The following is a 14,150-nucleotide window of genomic DNA, read 5'->3' on the forward strand; positions in this document are numbered from 1 at the left end:
GGCCTTCTCAGTTGTCCATGCTTCTGAATTAACACTGAGAGTGCACACCCATTTCTCTCACTACAGTACAACTCAAACTCTTTCTCATAGTCTGGCATTCCCAAAGCAGGGGCTTCACACATTCTGCTCTTCAACTCTTCAAATGCTGCCATTTGTTCTCCATCCAGTTCCAATGGGTCTCTCACTTCACTTTTCGTCAGCTTAATCAGTGACTTTGCTATCAGGGAGAAATTACTTATCCACTGACGACAATAACCCACCATCCCCAGAAACATCCTCACTTCTCTCTGGGTCATTGGGGCTCTCATTCCTCTGATAATTTTAATCCTGTCATCAGTCACCTTTCTCAGACCCTTTTCAATATTGTGTCCAAGATAATGCACCTCTTTCTTGCTAAATTGCAATTTGGCTGGAGATACCTTTAACCCTCCATCTGCCAGATGGTTCAGTAAAGCTATGGTATCTACTTCACAAGCTTCACGTGTCTTCGATGCCACCAGTAGGTCATCGATGTATTGCACTAGTACTGAGCTTTCAGGCATAATCAAACTCTCCAATGATTTCTTCAATAACTGATTGAATATCGAAGGACTCTCTGTATACCCCTGTGGGATACGACACCATGCTAAAATACGCTGGCCAAACCGGAATGCAAAAATTGGCTGGCTGTCATGATGCAATGGAATTGAAAAGAAAGCATGACACAAATCAATCACCGTGTACCACTCAGCATCATGAGGAATCTGATATAAAATCACTGAAGGATTTGGCACAATGGGACAACATGCCACCACAATTTTGTTAACTTTCCTCAGATCTTGTACAATCCTGAACTTTCCATTAGGTTTCTTCAGCCCCATTATCGGTGAATTACACGGGCTACTCAGTATCTCTCTCAAAACACCCTGTTGAATCATCTTGTCAATTATAGGTGTTATTCCCTCAATTATCTCTGGTGTCAATCTGTACTGAGGAATATTAGGATAAACAATCCCCTCTTTCACTGAAATCTTTACTGGATCTACATTATTCATCAATCCCACATCTTCGCCAGTAAAATCCCAAACTGCTGTTTTCACCGTGTGTCTCAACTCTTGAGGCAAATCATCTGGATTAAACACAGCATATGTACCAACAATCTCACTCTCTCTATTATCTAGAGTCATCCGGTACAAAACATCCTCATCTGGTGTCTCAAAAGCTATTCCATCTGGAGTACAAAAAATTGTACAATTCATCTTGCACAATAAGTCCCTACCTAATAAATTCACTGGACTAGTGTCACAGACAACAAATCTGTGCATGTCTGAAAATTTCCCTATTCTCAGCCTTACTGGTTCAGTAAGACGAGTCTTAATCTGTGTATTGGCTACACCAACCACTTGGATTGCTTCGTCCGAGAGAGGAAGATTTTTAATATCTGCTGACCTGACAGTTGATCTCGTCGCTCCTGTGTCTACCAAAAAAGTAACACTCTCCCCATTTATTTTCCCATCTACAAATGGTCCTGCCTGGTCTATTTCTAGAGTTGCACCAAGTATGCACTCTTCCTCCTCTCTTCGGCACCGTCAATAGTCCCCTTCAGACTCACTCCCCTCATTCTTTAACCAGTACTGTTGTTCCGGGTTTGAACGTCTCGGTTTGTTTACCTGCTCATCATTGTAGAATCCTGAGTCCTGGTTATACTTTTGGGACCCGCTATTCTGCGGCAAGGGCGGTTTTGGCTCTTGACTCTGCTGTCTGACAACCTTCTGCTGTTGCTGCTGTTGATTACACCCCTCGTTCTGCACCTGTTGATTTAAGGGTTTATTTTCATTACTCACTAATGGTGGATTGGTACACTCGGATCTCCAATGCCCCAATTGTCCACAGTTGTGACAAGGGAAATTCTTTTTGGCCTCCCCTAAATTCCCTTTCCCTTTCCCCGCATATCTGGGTCTACTTCCTGGATTATTTGCCTGTTCCATCAACTGTGCTTCTTGTCTCTCAGCAACTTTCACCTGTGCCCACAGTGCCTTTTCTTTCAACTTTCTCTGTTTTGCTTCAATCTCATCACTGAAGTATTTTGCATGTCTCAAGATTTCATCAATCTTTTTACTCTGCCAATCAACTGTGTGTTCACGTATTCTCTCACTTATTTCAGGTCTCAGGCCATATACAAATCTGTATACAAAATGACTCAAATCCTTGTCACCCAGGTGTTCATCTCCACTGAACTGTTTAAAAGCCAGTATCAGCCTTTCGTAAAAAGCATGAACTGATTCTTTCGCTTCTTGATGTGTTCGATCTATCTTAACCCAGTCTGTCTCTTTCGGGGGTACTTTGTTTTTCAGGAACACAATAACCTGCTCATATTTTTTCATAACCTCTGGATCTGGTGCTCCCGTTTTCTGATCTCTTGGATACTCCTTTGCAGGCCAATCTATAACTATCTTACACTCAGCCCACAAGTCTGCTGGAACAATTATATCAAACAGACTATTCAGATCAATCCACAGCACTTTTGACAATTTCACAAACCTGTCTACCTGCCTATACCACTCAACGGGCTTTTCTCTCAGTCGAGGAAAATCATTCGTAAATGATAAAATATCCTGTCTAGTCCATGGAACATGTACATATCCACCTCCAGGAATTTCTCTCATAGGATAAGCATCCACTGTTTTCTCTTTTTCTCTCACAGGAAAAGCTGAATAAGTCCTGTCCACTGAATTTTCCCTTTTCTTGTACCACCTATCCTTCCACTTTTCTACATCACCCCATTTTCGCAATAAGGCAATCATTTCTTTAATCTGTCCTGTTCTGCCAGTACCATTTAGATTTTCAATATCCTTGTCGGAGAAATCCATTCTGTAAGACTTCTGCAAAACCTTCACCTTATCCATGTCAACTCCTTGTTCACTCGCTATTGCTCTTAACCTGTCATGTGTACTCTTAGCCCTCCAGGTGATACTTTTACACATGAATAACAATTCTCCATCATGATGAGGTTTGAGTATATCCGTAGGAATTGTCCCTGCAATAAGCTCCTCCAATTCTATGCGCAACTTGGCTACATCAATTACCTGTGAATCTTTATCCTTCTTTTGAAGAATTTTCAACCAATCATTCAAATCCTCAGCTGTTATTTCAGTAGACTTTTTCACTGCACCCACTTGTTCTGTCACCCTCTGTGGTTCCAGAATTGTTCCTCCCAAACAACCAGTATTCAATCCTGAATTAGGCTGCACATCTAATCCTCCACTACATGTGTCATGTCTCGACTGTCTCAAGTTATTTCCTCCTGTTCTCATTCCTGATTCCTCCAAAGAACAAGTACCAACCAAACCATTTCCAACATAAGGAACTGTCAAACCATTTTCACCCATTCTTTGCTTATCAAAAATAGGCACAACCGGACCAATAGTTACAGGCACCGTAACTGCTTCAAGATTTTTCGTCAGCTCTCTTATTTTCTCAGTCAGTTCAGATGTGGTTCTTGCTAATTCTCTTGTTTTCTCGTCACTGACTCGATTCTCTCTCTCTCGCTCTCTCTCTCTTTCCCTTTCCGTGAAAGAGCTATCACTTTTCAGATCTGGTGTCACAACCTCAGTTTTAATAATCCGCAAAGTATCTCTTATTGGAGTAGCAACTGGCACGCTCTCTTCTGGTTCTGGTCTATATGGAGGTGGTCTCTTGTAACTCATGTCATCCAAGACCTCATCCTCATAATCATTAACTCCATACTTTCTCACTTCTGCATCTGGCACCTTCGCTGCACCTTTCCTCCCTTCTGCTTCTTCAACTGTCCTCATAGGATATAATCCCTCTGACATACTAGCATCTCGCCATCTCCTCATTCGATCATGATGAGTTTCACGATCATATTTCCTCCCAAAAATAGTACCTATAATTGCCTCCACTCCTCTGTTTTTCTCGCTCATGCACCTCATCTTCCCATTCCACCAACGCCTCGAACTGTGTCGGCCTTGGTCTAGGCTCTAGACACATCATCTTTTCTCGTAAATTTCTCAACACGGCCAGATTAAATTAACCATGTTCCGGGAACGCTAAGACACCATCGTCCTTAGTATACTTAGCCCAGTTATCTAACCAAATACAGGTATGATACCCATATTTCGCAACCATGAAGGATGCAGGAGTTCTCGTTGGAGGTAGCAATTCACCCTCTCTGGTTATTATGTTCTTATCCTTGTCGAACCACCTCTTTATTTTACCGAACAAGGATTTCTTCCTCTTTTCCTCCGGTTGGTAATACATTTTAATGTTTACCAATATTCTCTAGTCCCTTCCGCAACTGTACGATCTTTTGTCCAATAACAGCGCGACTCACACCAACGCACCAATCCTGGAGTGTCTACGTCACTCTGTACTCCTTCCAATCCCTGCGCGGCTCACACTAACGCACCAAACCTAGCGCGAGCACTGTTCTGATTCGCTACCCAATCAGAGCGCTGTCTGTATGACGTCAGCAGTCGCTGCAGTCGCTTGCTTCTGCTCCTGTCTCCTGTCACTCGTCTACCGCTCCTTTACAAAACCTTCTTAGTAGACTTCGTTTCAGACTCTACAAAATCTATTAGTTACAACATATAAACATCTCCATTGTCTGTTTCGCTAACCACAGAATAGCAAAGAAAATCTTTTTCACAAGAATCCCGCTTTTCTCTAGAACAGCGCTTACCTCTGCTCCACTACGGAATAATTACTCTCGTTGACACAGTAGCACATCCCTCTACTCTGCCCTTCTAACATGCATCCATTAACTGTTTCCTCTAGGACTGCTCCAAAGAGTCTTACAATCAATTAAATGCTTATACATTCACGCACTTTCACACCAGAAAATGTAGCACATGCACACAGAATCCTGCCTTTCCCGAGAACAGCGAACAGTCTGTCCCACTACAGAATTATAACACACGTTAACCAAGCAGCGCTTACCTCTGCCCAGTCCTTCAGACAAGCTCAGAGAATACCTATTACTCCTCCCGCGATAAGCTTTAACGGCACACCTTACGGATCCCTTGGACTTATGACCAGAGTTTCACAGATAACCTTCGCTACCATACGCACTCCTTTTATACCGAAAATATATCTCTAATAGTAACACACGACGATGTCACTAATTCCGAACCCAGACAATGTGACGCGCAACTTCAATTGTCACACGTTTTTTTTCCTGCATACGTACAGGTAATTCCAACAATTCCGTTTTTCCCGAGAGCAGCACACACTTCCCTCTGCCCTACTACGGAACCGTCACCAGCTCCCAAATTCCAGAAGCACTACATAAAACTCAACACGACGACTTCAACATATAGTATTAGTACATATACCAACATCAATCCATAATCAATAAATCAAAAAGCCTATGTACAAGCAATCTAATCAGATCAAGACAATAATCTAACCATCCTCTGCTACCAGGAAACTGCTGCAGATCGGCGCATATAAATTCTCCCTGCTTCCACGGACAGAGTAAACCTACAGTCACACGCACATTCACTCATCATACGCTAGGGCCCATCACACTAAAATCACACTATTACTCTATCCACACTGAATATAGGAGAGAAAACCTAAACCAATCTGCATCTACAATGAGGTCAATGCGACCTTAATGATATTGTCCTGAGTCATGATTTTAAACATAGGAAATACATTTGAAACTCAATAAATGACAAGAAATGAACACCCAACACTGTAATTCAAACAAATGCTTATTTATCTAAATTAATTCAAGATGAAAGTCAATCATTAGCAAAATCATTATTCTCATAGTTACCTATTCTAGCTAAAGGGTCAGGACAAGTCTCTCGGTAAAGTCTCTCGAGCTGCCGTCCTCAGCATAGGTTCAGGAAAAAGTCCAAACGTAAGTGAACGTAATGGGACCAATGAACACGAAGACCGCAATGAACACGGACCCTCTCTAGTCTAACATATTTATAGGGAAAGTTACAAATAAAAGTTACAAACAAATGTTAGATATCCGTTGAGCTGCTGAGCAGAGCGAGCAGGAAAGGAAGTCACTCAGTTACATTTAGGAAACCTCCGCTCAGGAAAAATCACAAAAATAAAAAGACGGAAGAAGGAAACTCGAGTTTGCAAATGTATCTTTCGTAAATGTTCTTCCTTGATATCTTAGCAGAGCCACCGCAGACTAGTTATTGTTCATTGTGGCTTTATCCTTGTCCAAGGGCAGCTGGAATCGTTCCCAGAGCTACTGTCCTCACGGAAAACTTTCTAACCAGGCAAAGGCTGCGGTCAGGTGACTCTCGACCATGTTCAGCAAGGCCTCTCATCAAAATTCAATCACTCGAGTGCAGGCTGTAAAAGGCAGCCATCTTGTTTTAGGCCAAAATGGACCATCTTAATTAAAAGAAACACAAAACAACGTTACCACAGCATAATGATTAAACAGTGTTAATCCCCACTAATACCCATATATGTATGTAATTATCAAGCCTTCTGCAACACAATAAAGCATTAGTGCACGTTATTTTAAAAGCATAAACATGAAACAAATAGCACTTTTACAACACTCACTTAATTAAACCGCACATTATTATTAAGCAACATATATGCGTCCCACGTGTAGTCGTTTCCTCTCATTAGTAATGTTGGTTAATTCAGACTTTAACGAAACAAACTATTAATTAGTATTTTCAAATGAATATTTTTAATCATAACATATAAACAAAACTGGAGCTTAAAACACGATAAATTTTCAACAGAAAACTCTGCTCCAGCAGTAGAAGAGTGTGTGAATAGACAGGGTCATGCATGTGGATACCCCAAATCTTTGGGGTGCTCTGGGTCAGACATTTTTCCTCTACAAACACATCCTTTCAGATCAAAAGTTTTATAAACTGTCTGGTGGAATACAATGTATATGTCCAAATTTGTCCTTGCTGAAATATCTATTTTGGTAGTAGTGTACGCCCCATTTGTGGGGTCAAGAGGTCAGTAGGGATATTTAGTTGCCCTTCATTTTTTAGAACACCACAGTGCAGACTCAACAGCGCTCAAGCAGTTGGTTTTTTGAGATTAGGACATAGTATACCAAGGGAAGATCATGAAGTATGAGTCATTCAATATAATCCAACATTTTTATTAACCTAATGGCACACATTCAATGTGGCCTGAATAAGGAAGAGGGGCTGTACCTGTTTCTGCAACTGGTTATTGAGGTGAAATATTCCTTTATTGGGCTATTTTGAATTGAAAACTTTATTAATGGATCATTTGAGAATTTGGTAGTTGTTTTGTGGATATTTATGCTTTATTATTCATATCCGGCCCTTAATGGCATCACACCATAAGTAAACAGCACCTGCCTCAGATATTAGGGGAGAAGGAAGCACAAAAACAGTTTTGATTTCAGGAGCTACATATAAGATGGGAATTGGCAAAGAGGATTTAACGCGCCATCAGGCCTTCTCACATTCGGTATTGAGGTTGCTTGACTTGAAATATATTAATTTCCATTAGGAAAAAAACCAGCAGGGCAGACCTCTCCTGTGTTCGTAAAATTTCTATCTTAATATGTTGTTAACTGTTCTTGCTATAATTAGGGTGACCAGGCATCCTGGATTTGATTGACAGCGCCAGTTTTTTACCATCTGTCCTAGGTCTAACATCAGCAACTTTAGCACATGTCCCAGTTTTCAGAGGGGGGTCGACTGTACACAGAGGGACAGTTAGGGGGAGATTTACAAAATCTCCACACAGCGCAGCCCCCAAGGCTGCGCTGTGTTACGCTACAGGGAGGGAGCAGGAGAGCACCATATTTTGAAAGATATGTATCTCCTCCCCTTTCCCTTGCGCCGGCGTGGATTTCAGCTGCTGTGCGCCATGCACACACCTTAGTGCCGTATCTCTAGGGTGTGTGCATGAGTGTAGCATAGGTTTTGTACAAGAAGGATACTCTTCCTTTAAAAAATACTATGCTAGGCACGATGCAAGGCTTTTCCCACTTTCCATACATGCTGCTTAGTGCAGCACGCTTGCAACGTCGGAAAAGGAAGGAGAAATAAAAGCATTTCTCCTTCCTTGCGCCTAGTTGAAAAGGGCGCAGTTTTCTCAAACTAAACCTAATCTACGGATTTTAGAAAATTGGGTTTAGTGTGAGAAACCTTGGGTGGTGCATGGGAACGCCCATGCACCACCTTTGGTACACCCCCAGGCGCAAAGTAACGCGAAGCAGCGCAAGGCGCTTCTTTGCATTACTTTTACGTTATTTACCGCTCTAAACAAGTTTAGCGCTGGAAAGTTAATTAGGAAAAAAGTATTTTGGGCCACTTTGTGTCACTTTTGTGATGCAAACACAGCGCAAAATCTTAGTAAACCTCCCCCTTAGTTAGCAGCCCCTAGCTGCCCCTAGGAAGATACAAAAGCGTAGTCCTCCCTCTGTTTTGTGAAATGTCAAATGTGTTTACAGGATGATCAGAGTCTGACAACCAATCTGATATTATATAATTTAAAACCAAAATGAGGGATGCTTAACTGTTATGGAAAGATGGCTACCTTGAATATCAAAGAATGCGAGATTTGGCATCGCTTGTAAAAAATATTCCTCGAATGGGAAAGAGTTGTTGTGAACAACAAATTATTGAGCTTGTAATGTGAAGACTTAACTTTGAATAAAAGCAGGTACACTATGTTTTCCCAGCACGAGAAATGATGACATGGTTTGCTTTGTGGGATTTTTTAAATGAAACTATGAGTAATTATGATGGTATTTCAACTGAAATCTACATGCCGTATGGATTAATTAGAGACTACAGCCGAGTAATGGGACTCAGACTCATTTAGATTACTTTATTTGATTGACTGGGTGAGCCACAGATATTTTGTGCTTGTATTACTATCCCAGGTCTATGTGAAAATGGATAAAGCAAATTAGTTCAGAGTTACATGACTCTACAAAGAAACTGATTTATTGTGCAATTATACATTAACAAATCACTGAGGTGACTTGCAGGAGTCTTAAAACATACACTTGGTGATAATGTGTCCACTATAAATCATTCGTTTCTGATACAAGTTAGAACTTTTAAGGAAACTTCTTATACTTAAACCTGACCGGTGTTTCTCCTGGCACGGATGGGTCGTCCCCAGGGAACATGGGCTCCAGTTCTTCCAGCTGGTGGGAGACAGAAAGATACAGAAGCTGGTCAGGGGGCCCTCCCTTCAGTGTGATCCTCGACATGTGCACCCTCTAAAGCCTTATAGAATGTAGTGGTCCCAGTTATAATCCATCAAACGAGTGGGAGCGATTTGAGTGAGGTAGTGAAATAAGTGACAAATACATCAAATTGGTAAAACAATCCAAGTAGGTTTTTCAATCCTTACTGGCGGGGTCTTCTTTCCTCTGCGAGTGAAGAAGCATTTCAAACTAAGGAGGGTTTTATCACTCTCTCTCTCAATCCGGAGCCTTTGGAGCCCCCATCGCCTGTGACGACTTTGTGCGCCTACTAGGCTTGTCCTTTTATTCTTTACACGGTGTCCCTGCCCTTTTCACTTTCACCTTTGTCCTGAGGAAGACCCCGCCAGTAAGGATTGAAAAACCTACTTAGCTTCAGGGGTCGAAACGTTGACATACTACTGCTACCAGTATTGCCAACAGTGCATGCCGCATTGTGAATTTCTCTTGTACATGGTTTTGCAATTAATTGTCATTTACCTCTCTTTGATTGTGTTTGAGAATATGTGGCATTGAATAATATGCCCAACAATTGGATTGTTTTACCAATTTGATGTATTTGTCACTTATTTCACTACCTCACTCAAATCACTCCCCCTCCCCTTGCACTTAGTTGGACACATCAACTAGGCTTTTATGATGTTTTGTAAAACTTGTTCTTTAAAACATTACATTATGTGTAGAGTGTGATTAAATAACACTCAAACACTTATTTAATTTCTCTTGATTTTTTTGTATATATTTTTTCCATTTGTTTATACACCTTGTTTGATGTATTATAACTGGGACCACAACATTCTATACTATTCTACACCCAGGTCCCAGTGATTTTGGGTTTACCCTTCTTTATAACCACCCTCTAAAGCCTGGCACACGACAGACTGAACCAGATAGAGGCAATTCAACGCCTCGGTTTGTGACTGTACCACCTTCCAGAATTCCCAGGTCTGGCAGAGATATGCCTGCGCTTTCCCTCTGATGAATGGCACTGGGGGTAGCGCGGGGTATTATAATTTCACTATACCCTGCCAGCCTTTCCAATCTGTGCTCTTTCAGGTGCCAGCAGCACAGGCTGTTAATTAATGGCATGCCCCAAAGATTTCCCATGAACATGACAGTTTCTCTTACCTGTGGCAATCTCTTCCAGGATGTTAATGTCACCCCTTTTGAATTTATGAAGCCATGCCAGGTTTGTGCCAGTCTCCCAGGGTTTTATTGGCATGCCTTTGTGATTTAATCAAGCCAGTTCCTCTTATAAGTGCCAGTCAGCCAGACTTTGAAAGTAACACCCTTGTGATTTTACTCTACCATGCCAGTTGCTATTATCTGTGCCAATCTACGAAGGGTGGATCACTGGAAAACACAGGGTCTTAATGGCATTTACTTCTGATGTTACCTACCATGCCAGATTCAACATCACCACTGCCATGGATGATGTATGAGGTAGCAAAGGCTGGCAGTCATTTTACTCTATCCTATCAGAGCCTCCTACCTGTACAATTCACCCAACCATGGTATATGATGACTACAAAAAGGATGAGGGTAGAGGCTATTAGAGACTGCACCTAACAAATTAACAGTATCTCAAGGTATCGAATAGTGCAAGGAACCAAGGAGCACTCCCCTCTATACTCCTTAACTAGGAACAAGTCCTACAACAACATTAAATGCAAAAAGGTTCAGCACTATACAGCATATTATAAAAATGCCACATCAAATTTCAAGACAGTTAGCACACGAAAAGACGTCCAAATCCAAGATGTGTGTTTCTTGAAATGGTTTCTCTTTATTTATCTTAAAAGGATTTTTCTTTATTTTCCCAAAGGCAGAGAATCATAGCCATAGCCAACGCGTTTCGTCTCCCAAAGAGACTTCTTCAGGGCTTCACAGTGTGGCACAAAGTAAATTCATATAGATGTTTGTGCAGTTCGGGTGTTTGAAAATCCAATATTCGAAAAACTTCTATAAAGTATACAATGTCAGCAGTGGCATAATAACCCACAGCTTGTGTAGTCCACGTGTTTCAGTTCGAAACAAAGAATAAAAAAAAAAGAACTGTATAGTGCTGAACCTTTTTGCATTTAATGGTATATGAAGACATACAACCATCTGATGACAGAAGTCTTTGATTTAATTTTTCCCTGACTTTTCTCTGTGTCCTTACTTCAATGAAGATGCGTGGGGTCAAACCTTGCAATGTAGGTTCTGCCTAGATGTGCCTTTCATACAAGCATGCCATATGCAGAGACACATGCTGGTAAAGGTACTCGTCTGAGGTAGGCCAGCCTCCCCATCTGCTTACTTCAAGGCGTTATATCGAAAGACACATGTTATGATACGAACCTGTGACTTCACTCTATCCTGTCAGATCCCACAATCTATGCCACTCACTCGTCAAGGGTACACATTGACATACCAGTCTTCAATGGCGCAACTCTCAGATTTAACTCTTTCCTGCCAGTTTCCCCTGTCTGTACTCTTCTCCAATGAATGCCACATTAGGCGGAATAGGCTCTTAACAGCGTGTTAACGCCATGTGCTGCCCATTCCCCATGACTATTGATTCCAACATTTGTTGCTACTAGACACTTACTTTAGGGGTACTAGTGGTATGCATGTACCAGCAGCTTGCTCCAGCCGATGGGTGTGCGCAGGAATGAGCTTCTCTCATCCCTTATGTACGCCAGGCTGCCCTCTGGGATCTCTTTATGAGCCTCCAGCATCAATATCCTGGACTCGAAGACCCAAGTGTGCATCTGCAGAACAAAAACACAAGAGTTGGAAGGGTGGATCATAGAAAGTGAGGCCCAATAACCAGGTCTCATCTTCCCTGACATCATCATGCTCTTCCTCTTCACTCACTTCCCCTCTCCTGCATGATCATCTTCATCATATTCCTGATCCTGCTCAACTCACGTATCCCACCTACTCTTCATCAGGTTAGAAGAAACGGGTATAGACTTCACCATCTGTCATGAGACGTGACTGACATAGCACCAGATCTACTGCCCTTTCGGAGCATCCGACTTTTTGGGAAATTTCCACTTTTTCTAGAGACAAGTCTGCATTTGGGATACTTGATAACACCACCTTGGCTATTGCTCCTCTCCTGCAAGGTCCAGAGCCTAATTGAAGATACCAGTGGAGTACTGCTTAGATTGACATCTCTCCCTGGTTGTGACAAATTACCCTGTCCTTGCTATCTTTGAGCACTGCTGTCTACAGGATAAAAAAGAAGGGATTTCCTGTCCTCTAAGTCTCCTGGACCCGAAAGACCTGAACCGTTATTGATAACTAGCATTACTTTATTGATGACTGCAGAAGCATTCGATGTCTGTAGCTGCGGCGCCATCACAGCATCGCTCAGTCATCACACTTAGGGATGCAAGCCAACATTCCAAAAGACATAGGTGAAGCTGCTGACCTTGGCCAAACACTCTCCCTTCCTTCTCTCTGACCACCAATACTCCCAAAGTAGAATCTTGGCCCTCATTGTCGACAGCTGTCCACAGTAGTTGGCGCTACTGCAAATACTTTATGACCAGGGATAATGACTTCTAAGTTTCAGTGAAGTAGAGCCTTATCACATTGAGCCACTCAACTAATAGGCGATAATAGACTACTTTTTGCTACCGCTCCTCCCCGCAGCTCGGACACCTTTGCTACAGTGATCCCCCCTGTGAAGTTTCAAGAGATTATGAATCGGATTCTCACCCTTTGGCCTTTTTCAAGGTCTGCCTTGTCTCCTGGAGGAATGGTAGCATCTGAAAAACAAATACAAAAACATCTACAAAGCCGTGAATAATGGGCTTAAAATGGCCCCGGAGGTGATAGTACCAAACTCCTATAAGGTAGCTACATAACATAAATGACTATAGAGTGGTAGTCCGCTGAAGCAAAGGTGTCCGAAGTAGTTCAAGTTGGCTGGATCCATGCCAGCTCAGGCTACCTATAGGCTATGCAACATTTTGGTCTAAAAATGATTATTGTAAATTCATAGTCAAATTTAGCAGTGACTGGCGTTGATTATAATGCACTTGTAATACTGAGGATAGGACATCTGCCATGTTTGTGATGGAGTAATAAATAAATTAAATAAATAAGTCCCTTAGTTTAGTATATTTGTTGACTTCCAAATCAATCTGACCTGCTCTCAGAGAAGTGAAACAGCAGAGTTTTCTTTTTAGATTCGAAGTCAAACAAGGCAGGGTTGTGCCTTTTCACCTTCTTTTGTTTGGATCATACCTGAAACCACCTGCAGAGACTTTGTGATTCAATACGATCATCCCAGGAATCATTCAAAATAAACTTGAACATAAAAAATTGTGAAAAAGGATAATATTCTGCTTCTTACCCACCTCCACCCTGAAACCCTATGATCCAAGCCTTTAACCTGTAATAAAAATGTAGATTGATGTTGAGGCTATGAAGTCACTAAAGAAAAAGTCCAGGGATTGTCTAGGGGTTGATTTAAACATACTTTCCCAAGGGATTATTGAATAGCACAGATGAAAGTCTGAAATACTGCAGTCTCTGGATATGAAGAATACTTCCAAGTTAGGTCTTGTTGTCCTTGGTGATAGCGGATATGCTGCCAAGTGCCATTAGAGTGGGGGCTCATCCATCTATTGTTGCGAGGGATGGCTAACATGATAAAAATCATTCTTTTGCTCGTGCTGCTATATATTATCAGTTTTTTGCCACTTCTAATTGATAGGATTTACATTTTACAGCTAAATAGACACAGTCCCCCCACGTCTGCTCAGCCTCTTCACCATCATTATGAGTGAAGCTTTTATCCTCCATGGGACAGGAGTCTAGAAAGACAAGATTTCATTCTGAAGAAGTGGACTGAACCTGGGAGACATGTTGTGCCCTGTGCTTGGCTTCATTGGTTCCCAATAAAGGTTTTGGGGAAGATGTCCCTAATCTCTCAAGGTGGACTCTT

At 41.8% G+C, this 14,150-nt stretch overlaps 1 protein-coding gene across 1 annotated transcript in view; it reads right to left on the reverse strand.

Annotated features, from left to right (window-relative positions):
* Positions 1-14,150, reverse strand: part of LOC146870329 (collagen alpha-1(XV) chain-like) — a gene marked incomplete at its 5' end in the record, with an annotated part of 130,277 nt that overhangs the window by 34,274 nt on the left and 81,853 nt on the right. Inside the window, 3 exons of the mRNA XM_085642705.1 lie at positions 9,088-9,142; positions 11,824-11,958; positions 12,917-12,966. Coding sequence (XP_085498831.1) covers positions 9,088-9,142; positions 11,824-11,958; positions 12,917-12,966 — 240 coding nt within the window. The remainder of the gene's footprint in view (positions 1-9,087; positions 9,143-11,823; positions 11,959-12,916; positions 12,967-14,150) is intronic.

Source organism: Triturus cristatus, chromosome 1_1, assembly GCF_964204655.1.
Source record: "Triturus cristatus chromosome 1_1, aTriCri1.1, whole genome shotgun sequence".
Taxonomy (NCBI): Eukaryota; Metazoa; Chordata; class Amphibia; order Caudata; family Salamandridae; genus Triturus; species Triturus cristatus.